Source organism: Prionailurus viverrinus, chromosome C1, assembly GCF_022837055.1.
Source record: "Prionailurus viverrinus isolate Anna chromosome C1, UM_Priviv_1.0, whole genome shotgun sequence".
Taxonomy (NCBI): Eukaryota; Metazoa; Chordata; class Mammalia; order Carnivora; family Felidae; genus Prionailurus; species Prionailurus viverrinus.
The window spans coordinates 177,725,020-177,735,285 of record NC_062568.1 but is presented as its reverse complement, the minus strand read 5'-3'; the positions used below and the strand labels follow the sequence as shown (position 1 = coordinate 177,735,285).

The 10,266-nt window shown below is 40.2% G+C and overlaps 1 protein-coding gene across 2 annotated transcripts; it reads left to right on the top strand.

Annotated features, from left to right (window-relative positions):
- The first annotated feature begins 63 nt into the window (after positions 1 to 63).
- Positions 64 to 8,027, top strand: LOC125171857 (cytochrome b-c1 complex subunit 6, mitochondrial). 2 transcript variants are annotated; one of them, XM_047869038.1, is made up of 5 exons: positions 95 to 221; positions 3,807 to 3,833; positions 4,320 to 4,467; positions 4,576 to 4,737; positions 7,812 to 8,027. In XM_047869038.1, the coding sequence occupies exons 3-5, from the start codon at positions 4,405 to 4,407 to the stop codon at positions 7,842 to 7,844; spliced, it is 258 nt and encodes an 85-aa protein (XP_047724994.1). In that variant the 5' UTR covers positions 95 to 221; positions 3,807 to 3,833; positions 4,320 to 4,404; the 3' UTR covers positions 7,845 to 8,027. The 2 variants fall into 2 exon arrangements, with proteins under 2 accessions (XP_047724992.1, XP_047724994.1); XM_047869036.1 differs by lacking the exon at positions 4,320 to 4,467 and having other exon boundaries at positions 64 to 221.
- The last annotated feature ends 2,239 nt before the right edge of the window (positions 8,028 to 10,266 follow it).

Sequence of the window (10,266 nt, the reverse complement as noted above, 5' to 3'; positions counted from 1 at the left end):
GTAGTATATGCCAATCCGAGCGTGTGTTCGCGACTACGACGAGTCTGCCGCACTTCCGGCCAGATCGCCGGATATCCGCTAAGTGACCCTTACAAGTCCTTCTTGATCCTGGAGTGGAATAGGTGCCGCTGTTGCTGCTGGTGTTGAATTCAGGACCGTAGCGGAACATGGGGCTGGAGGACGAGCGAAAGATGCTGACTGGGTCCGGAGACCCCAAAGAGGTAAGGCAAGGCGACCGACTCGGCCCTCTTCACTGCCCTGAGGCTCAAGACCAAGCCCGCCAAAATACACGCGGGGCCCTGTTGGCCTTGGATTCGCCCCTGGAGTTTGCACGATCGGGATTTACTGGTTCCCTCGACCCAGCCCCAGAATTCGTCGATTCATCTGGGGCTAGTAGATGACTAGCTTTTCTCTGGGCCTTGGTTTCCCCGTCTTGTGAAAGCGGTGACGGTTTAACGAGAGCGAAAATGCTGTGTCGCCTAAACTTTTGTAAAAATAGTATCTGTGTTTTTAGTCAATCAGGTGTTCTGAGATCCTGGTTTGACAAGGTCAGGGAGCAAGCAGACCAACCCTAGCGCTTCCCTCCGCTCAGGTCAGGAATCCTGCTACATCTTCTGTTGAGGTTCCGGAGATCTGGCCTTATGCTAGTTTCTGTGAGGAAAGGGTTTCTTTTTCTTTGGTGAGGGTGGGAGTGGGAGGTATATTTGGGGACGGTGTAGGAGTGTGCAGTATAATTCTGTGAGGATGGAAGAGGGAGCTCTTTCCCAGAGGAAGAATTCCAACCTAGTAATAATTTATTGACAGCTTACTATTCCATTCCAAGTTCTTTATATGTACTCATTCCTTTAAGCCACCCCATAGTCCTATGAGGTAAGTATTAGGTACTATTCCTGTTGTCATTTTACAGGTGAGGAAGCTAGCATAGAGAGGTTAAATATCTTTTCTAAGGACCACACCTAAGAAATCATGGAGCGAGGAATTGAACCCAAGCCACATGGTTCCAGAGCCAAGACTTAGCCACAGTGCTATACAGCTTTAGTGAAGCCAGCTAACTTTTGGTTTTCAGTCACATTTCCTATCCTTTGTTTTGTTCTCTAGTCACTTCTGGGCAGCTGTTCTGGGTTTATGGGTTCAGAGTAGTTGGAAACTAGTTGATCCCATGATTTTTCTTAGTCTTACTTTCAGAAAGAGGACCAGAAAGAAATGGAGCTTGCCTCAGGAAGTTCAGCAGGAAGTATACCAGAAAGTTCAGTAGAGCTCACCACAGCAGCAGATGAGAAGAAGACAGTAGTCAGTTTTGTTTTTTGTTTTTTGTTTTTGTTTTTTTGTTTTAATTAAGAAAACTGAGGTCTTTTATGAAGAACCTATCTATACCTTTTGGACAATAAATCTTTTTATCTAGTGTGACCTTGGTTTTTGTCATTGACTGGAAATTTTATATGAAGTAGTCCCATTTTCAGACTTGTATTTGGATTTGTTTTTCCAAAACATGCTGTGATACTTCTGCTACAAAATCATCAAAATGATCAATGTAGTAGCATTGCTCATAGGGAAATGATACAAAGGTCTTGCTTCTGGGATACAAATTTCAGGTTTCTAACTCGGGCAGGTTAGGATTTCAATTTGGTGGGTGGGAGGATTTTTTGTTTGTTTTTTTGTTTTTGTTTTTTAAAAAAAAAGTTTTTTTTAATGTTTATTTGTTTTTGAGACGGAGAGAGACAGAGCATGAATGGGGGAGGGTCAGAGAGAGAGGGAGACACAGAATCTGAAACAGGCTCCAGGTTCTGAGCTGTTAGCAGAGAGCCAGATGCGGGGCTCGAACTCACAGACTGTGAGATCATGACCTGAGCCGAAGTTGGCCACTTAACCGACTGAGCCACCCAGGTGCCCCTTGTTTTTGTTTTTGAGAGAATGAGTGAGTGAGCTGGGGAGGGGCAGAGGGAGAGAGAGAATCCCAAGCAGGCTCTGCACTGTCAGCACAGAGCCTGTCGTGAGGCTCAAGCCCAAAAACAGTGAGATCATGACCTGAGCTGAAACCAAGAGTTGGGATATTCAACTGACTGAGTCACCCAGGTGCCCCTGGAAAAGCTTTTTCAGTATGAATTTTTTTTAAAGAGCAAGGTTAAGAAACCTTAATGAAAAACTGGAATTTGACATCGTAAAAATCATCTTCATGTTTAGGAGAGGTCTTTGCTAACTGTGAGAATAAATAGCCTGGGTTGAACCTGCCTTACCCTTCCCAGCTTTCATTAGAATGAAGCAAATTGTGTTGGAATTTTGAAAACTTAATGAAGGATTGCTAAGCTAATTTGTTGTGGTTTTTTTTTTTTTTTTTTTTTAATCTTCGTATATACCTTTTCTTTCCCTTCCCCAAATGTGGACATGTGCATTCACATTCCTGTGAATGTAAATTAAGGCAAACACCTTAATTTAGACAGGTTGAGATACTGCAGTTCAGACTCTGCTATGCCTGAGATTTAAGCCTACGCTGATGCTCCCACAGGGAATCTTTTACATTATTTGTAAAAGTTTACATTATTTGTAAGTTTGAGGTTGTGTCCCTGAATCAGAAGTAAATAGGTTAGGGCGTGGTTCCAAGTTTGTGAATGGACTACTCTAGACTTTTGATGCACTTAACACTGATAGTTTACTTAGAGTCCTGAGGGTTCAGCAAGCCAAATGCAGTAACTGGAAAGCATGGCTATAGAAGAGTTTAGGTTTGGGCATTTTCATATTCCCAGTTCAAGTTCAGTGTCTAGAAAAAATGTTTTCCTCCTAATTTCATTTGGGATGTAAGGATGAAATTAAGCTATTTTTGGTGCTAGTAGGACCTACCAGAATTCCAAACAAAATACTTTAAGTTATATAGGTTCCATGTGAACATCAGCTTGAATCTGTGTCAGAAAATGTCTAATTAGGGGTGTCTGACTGGCTCAGGCTGTAGAGCATGCGACTTTTTTTTAAATCTTGGGGTGGTGAGTTTAAGCCCCACTGGGTATAGAGCTCACTTAAAAAAATGTCTAATTAGTGTTTGTTATTTCTAAACTGGGAGCCCTTTAAGGGGCTGTTGTGATTAATCAAATTACAGATAAGTACTTTAGAGGCTTTAGAGTGTCCTGCACACTTTAGGTTGTTGCTAATTAAAGTGAGATAGTGTGTCCTTGTTGCAATGTACTCAGGGTTTGTTTTAATTAGGTATGGTAAGGTTACAGGCATGGAGACAACTGTTCTTGAAAGAAGAGTTTGTATGGGTTCCAAGAGAAGTGGGGAAGGCCACACCACCCAGGGCCACATGGGAAAGTGCCTGGACCAGCGGAGAGAGCAAGAGAAACCAGACTTTTGGTTTCTGAGGGAAAGAATGGGTGAGGCAAGATAGTCAAGCTCTGGCAAGGTTAGGATTAGATAGTTTGAATAATTTCCTTGGGTTCTGGGCTATAGAGGTGGTCTCCAGTTGTTTGGTACTTGACTCTAAGGAGATTAGGGCAGGGACAATAACAGGTTTAGTGTAGGAGAGTTAGATAAAGGAGGTAGTTGGTGATAAGGGTTTTGGATTGGTTGGTTTACATATGAAAGATGTGTCCATAAGGCAAGTTGCTGCCTAGAAATTAGCCAGCCCTGGGAGGGGCTTTCTCTCCTGGATTAGTAAGGTAGCAATGCCCTACAATGTCAAAGCATCGTAAAATACAGAAAATTTAAAAAAACACAATTAATACAATGCTTATCCTCCATAATTACAACAATCAGTGTGATTGGGAATATATATTTCCTAAATTGCTGCTGACATTAATTTTGTTTTCCTTTTTTAGGAGGAAGAGGAGGAGGAGGAATTAGTGGTAAGAGCCGTCTCAGGTTTGGAACTACCTCAGTAAAAAAGTTTGAGCTTCGTGAAACTCTTAAGGGCATTTTAAGGCGTCTTTACTTGACACCTTGGAAAAGATGGAAGTGGAAAAGGCCTTTAATCCTTCCTGTGCTTTGGAGTGTTTGGGGGGTGGTGTGGGCCTGGGAAACAGTCTTTTCTGGGCTTGGGGCTTTAGTCATGGCGTCAGGGAGCAGAGCAGCATCTTGAGGACCTAGTACTCAATTATCTGCTATTTGTGGTTTAATAAGGAATTCCGGAAGGAACTCTTCTTGTATAGTCCTTCTCCATGTTAACATTGCCTTTCTAGCTGGACAGCTGGGGTTGCATAGGCCTGGCTGTCAGATGAGGAGAATTCAAATTCACAGACATTACATATCCCAAAATGCTATGTTAACAAGTAAGGCCTCCTATAGATCTACTTCAAGTTTGGCTAGGTTTCCTTTACCACCTTGTTTTTCAGATAGGACTGAGGCTTTCAGTGCATACTGGCAACCTTGGAAGGCAGGAATGTGAAACTTTCCCCTACTACTTAGCATCAGAATTGAATGGGAGACCCCATTCTGCCATTTCTGGCGGCAGTGTGGCTCTGCCAGCTGGCCTTCTGCACGGTAATTCAGAGGCAGCACCTTGGTTTGGTGGTTGTATTAATCAAAGCAGATGGTTGTGGGTCTCCTCCTATAACCCCATTTTGGTTCTTCTCTGTGTTTCTCCTTCAGGATCCTCTAACAACGGTGAGAGAGCAATGCGAGCAGCTGGAGAAATGTGTAAAGGCTCGGGAGCGGCTAGAGCTCTGTGATGAGCGCGTATCCTCCAGGTCAAAGACAGAGGAGGATTGCACAGAGGAGCTCTTTGACTTCCTGCATGCAAGGGACCATTGTGTAAGTCAGCCTAAAGTCAGGAAGGGGGAAACTTATAGTGGCCAGGCAGACTTGGTGCTGACAGCCTTTCCATCCTAGGACAGTTCCGTCAATAAGCATTTACTTATTGGCCCAATATATGTCAGGTCCAGTTCTGAGCACTTTACATAAATAGTCTTATCTAATTCTGTTTTCACTGGAGATAAGGGGTCGTTATCCCCATTTTGCAGATAAGAAACTGAGGCTTAAAGAAGAGAAATGATGTCCCAACTTGGATTGGGAATCCAGTAAGAAAGCTGGATTTTGTATCTTTAAGTAACAGGCTATTTTAAAATAATTGATATCCTTGGGGCGCCTGGGTAGCTCAATCACTTAAGTGTCAGCTTTGGCTCATGTCATGATCTCATGGTTCGTGAGTTTGAGCCCTGTATCGGGCTCTCTGCTGTTGGCACAGAGCCCGCTTCAGATCCTCTGTCTCCTCTCTCTGCCCCTCTTCCACTCAGTGCGTGTGTGCATGCATGGGTGTATGTGTGTGCATGCACGCAGTCTCTCTCTCAAAAATAAACATTAAAAAAATTTTTTTTAAATAATAATTTATATCCTTCAACGTGTCTTATACATAGCAGTTGGTCCAAAAAGTTTTCTTTCTTTTTACTTATTTGTTTATTTTTAGGTTTATTTATTCTGAGAGAGAGAATGGTGGGGGGAGGGGAGGGGGCAGAGAGAGACAGAATCCCAGGCAGGAGATCATGAGCCAAAATCAAGAGTCAGGCACTCAACAGACTGAGCCATCCAGGTGCCCCTTCCTTTTTTTTTTAATTTTTAAAATTTGTATTTGACTCTTTTACATGTAAGAGTAAGGTATTGTAAGTAAATTACAGAGTAGGCAAAAGTTGGATATGATTGGTTACATTAAAATTGATTGGTTAATAAGCATATGAAAAGGTGCTTAATATCTTTACCCCTCAGAGAAATACAGATCAAAACCATAATGAGATACCAGTTCATACCTACTAGGATGGCTATAATCAAAAAGATAGGGAGAAATGGGTGAAGGGGATCAAAAAGTAAAAAGGAGAAAATAAATGACATTTGCCCCCGTGAAAAAGTTAATGATCTCCATTCAACCAATTTTATGCTTCAACAATTCAATATTTGTGTTTTAATTCTATAATATACACTGGAAATACACAAATGTACACAAGTACCCCCATTAAACACATTGTGATAATCAAGGAAGGTATTTTATGAATATAGAAAAATCTAACTGAAATCATACTGGCTAGAGATAACCATGTTTTCTTGTATATACTATCAGATTTTTAAATAAAAATGGCATCATAGATACATTTACATATAAAATATGAATAGAGGCATTTCTTTTTCAACATAATTTTAGTGGAAAGAAGCAAAATTTATATACAAAATATGTGTCTGTAATTCTCCATATCATGAAAGAAATAGATTGGTGTTGGTGAAATGTGGGGAAATTGGAAACCTCATACACTAGTAATGGGGATATAGATTGGTATAGCCCTATAGATAAATGGTCTGGCATTTCTTCAAAAAGTTAGAGTTAATATGACCCAGTAATTCCACTCCTACCTATATACTCAAGAGAAATGAAAACGTCTATATAAAAGGTTGTACACAAATACTCACAGAAGCGTTATTCATAATAGGCAGAAAGGAGAAACAACATGTATCAACTGATATATGGATAAATAAAATGTGATATATCTGTATAATGGGATATTATTTGGCAGTAAAAAGAAATCATGTACTTTACTCAAAAATGTAAATTCTGCCATATGATCTAGCAGTTCCACTTCTGGTTGTATACCCTAAAGAATTGAGACTGTTCAAGGACTTAAACAGATTAGTACATGTATGTTCACAGCACTCATAGTAGCTAAAAGATGGATGCAGCCCAAATGTCCATTGTGGTATATGCATACAATGAAATATTGTTCAGTCCTAAAAAGGAAAGAAACTCTGACATGCTACAACATATATGAATCTTGAAGACATGCTAAGTAAAATAAACCTATCACAAAAAGACAAATAGGTCATTCCACTTACTAGGTACCTAGAGTAGTCAAATTCATAGACAGAAAGTAGAATGGTGATTGTCGGGGGAAATGGGGAATTCCTTAATAGGTACATAGTTTCAGTTTGGGAAGTTGAAAAAAATTGGAGATTGATAATTGCTAGACAGTAAATTACTTAATGCCACAGAAATGTAGAGTTAAAAATCATTAAAATGGGGGTGCTTGGCTGGCTCATTTAGTGGAGTGTGCAACTCTTGGTCTCGGGGTTGTGATTTCAAGCTCCATGTTTGTCCTAGAGCTTACTTTAAAAAAAAATAGTTAAAATGGTAAATTGTATATTATTTAAATACTTTTATGAGCCAAGCACTGGATTGAGATCTGGGGATGAAATAGGCATGGTCCTTTCCTTCACCAAATTGAGCCAGCATAGAAGACAAGTAGAGTAGTAAACTCTCTTGGGTGTAGCCTTTTCAGGATGGCCTTCACTGATCCTCCTGTTTAAAGCTACTAGCCCTCCCTACCTTTTTATTTTCCTCAGAGCATTCCTCACTATCAGAAGTTAATCTTATATGTATTTTATAATTCTGTCATTGTGTAAGTTCCTTAAGAGACAGAGGTATTACCTGGTTTACCATTGTAGCTTACTCAGCATCTAGAAGAGTACCTGGCATATAGTAGATATTATATATAAACATTTGTTGAGTTAAACACTGTGATATGGGACATATAAGTTTCTGTGGGGAAGACAGAGGAGAGACACATTTGTGTGGGGATAGGAGTTTGTTTAGAGAAGGCTTACAAGAAATTACATGTAAACTTAAGTTCTAAAGGAAAAATAAAGGATGAAAAAAGTGGGAAAGAGTTCCAGGTACAAGGGAGATAGTATTCAAGTAACTAGGGAGTTCACTAGGGCTCAAGAGGGGTGTGGGTGTATGGAACACTGTGGAGAGACAAGAAGCAGTATTGTTCCAGGTCATGAAGGACCTTGTAAGCCAGGATATTAAAGCTGCCGTTTGATGACATCCTTTTCTTTCCCCCATGTAGGTGGCCCACAAACTCTTTAACAGCTTGAAATAAATGTGCAGACTTCACCCCAGCCTTCATGACCTGGTCATCAGGATACTTTCTTATGGTTTTGACCATGCCATTTGTTTATCTGTGTAACTGTAAGTTCATGTGAACCTCATGGATTTTAGCTAGGCAGGTAGCTTCTATGTAATTAGCAGTGATTCCTCTTAATAAAGGCCAGTGATCTGCAGACCTGCTGCCTCTTGTCCTTTTTTTAAATTTAATTTGAAAATTTCAAACATAAGACTAGGTAGAACAATAATCAACTCCCGTGTACCCATCGCCTAGCAAGTATGCATCTCTTAATGATACAAAATTTACCTTGATGCCATTATCACAGTTAACATGAACAGGGATGGCTCAATTTCATCGAATGCTGAGTCCATGTGAAATTCTTTCTTACAAGCGTCTTTTGACAGTTTTTGGTCTCAGTATTCAACAAGGTTGCTTTTTAAAAATACACATATTTAGGGGGCCCCTGGGTGGCTTAATCAGTTAAGAATCTGACTCTTGATCTCAGCTTGGGTCTTGATTTCAGGGTCATGAGTTCAAGCCCTGCATTGGGCTCCACGCTGAGCATGGAGCCTACTTAAGAAATAACATACATACATATTTTAAAAAGGAGTGAGGAGATAATAAATTTGTGAGGGGAAAGGTAGTGGATTCCAAGAAGGATGAAAAAAGGGCACCTGGGTAGGCAGTGCTGGCAATGGGAAATTGGTTACATACATATGAGTAGAAGACATCTAGTAAGTTAGTATATTGAAGGTAATAAGTGCTAGGAGAGAATGAGTTACAAATAGGAAGAAACCAGAAGGATTTGAGCAGTGTTGAGGTATTTATGATCTAAATAAATACAGATTTCAATGTAAGTAAATACAGATGCCAGTGTATAAACATGTAGGGGATATATATTTAGCTCAGCCCACAAAGAGGGCTTTATTCTCCAATAAAAGGAACCAGCGTTCCTTGGAGGAATGGGTGATTCCAGAGCTCGGAAAGTACAAGACATTTGTTTGTTCCAGAGAGAAGGAAATGCTCAAAGAACGATAGGGACGTGTCAAGTACACAAAAGCAACTAGCCAAATCCGGAATAATTTGAGCATCAAAATATATAATGATAGTACTGGATTGTAACTCAATTGAATAAAATAATACAGGAATCCAAGCTAATAAAAATAAGTGAATCAATTAAAGGTTAGGTGAGGGGGGCACCTAGGTGGCTCAGATAGTTAAGTGTCTGACTTTGGCTTAGGTCATGAGCCAAACAGCCTGCCTGGGATTCTCTCTCCTCTCTTTCTGCCCTTCCCCCACCTGCATGTGTGCTTTCTCCCTTTCAAAATGAATAAATAAACCTAAAAAAAAAAAGGTAAGGAAGGTGATACATATTACAAAAGGAGAATGTACAAACTAGCTTAAATGAAAGCTGGTATCCCCACTAAGGAGACACATGGCTGTAGGCAGCAATGAGAAGAACACAGCATCACTGATTCCTGCAAAAAATAGATAAGCTGAATCTAACCAGATAAATAAAACTGAGGGACATTCTATAAAACTAGACATCGTACGAAGTAATCCTCATTTGTATCAAGATGGTAAAAGTCAAGGAAAAACTGAAGAACTGCTCCAGATAAAAGGAAACTAAAGAGACAAGACAATTGAGTGCAACATGTGATTTCAAACTGGATCCTTTTGTTATTAAGGACATTATTGGGGCAACTGGTATCTATTCTGTATTGTCCAATATGGTAGCCACTAGCCATAGATGGCTACTGAACACTTGAAATGTGGTTGAGGTATTGAGGTTTTAAATTTATTATTTTTTTAAAAAAATTTCTTTTTAGTATTTTTGAGAGAGAGAGGGAGACACAGAATCCGAAGCAGGCTCCAGGCTCCGAGCTGTCAGCACAGAGCCCAACATGGGGCTTGAACCCCCAAACGGTGAAATCAGACCTGAACCAAAGTCGGATGCCCAACCAACTGAGCCACCTAGGTGCCTCTAAATTTATTTAATTGCAATTAAATTTGAATTAATTTATGTTCAAATTGCCACGTGTGTCTAGTGGTTACCATATTAGCAGAGGCTAGGCATTGCAAATTGAACCACCTGAGTGCTGAGGGAAGCTGGCACTGTAGATGTTGGAAAACTGCTCCAACTGCATAAGCTGTTGCTATGTGGGAATACACAGCCAGTGTTGCCAGACCACTTGGTAAGGAGCCAGAAATCCAAGTTTTATGTTAGCTCTCCCAATTTTTTATTTTTTCCTGTCCCCATCTCCCAATTTTTAAATGTGGACAACTAACTTTTTAAAAGCATTAGGCCAAATAACACACATCTATGGGCTGGCTTTGGCTCACTAGTTTGCAACCTCTGGTTGCAAACGAAAAAGACAATATGCAGATAGTTATATATGGATAGAAAGTGAACCAT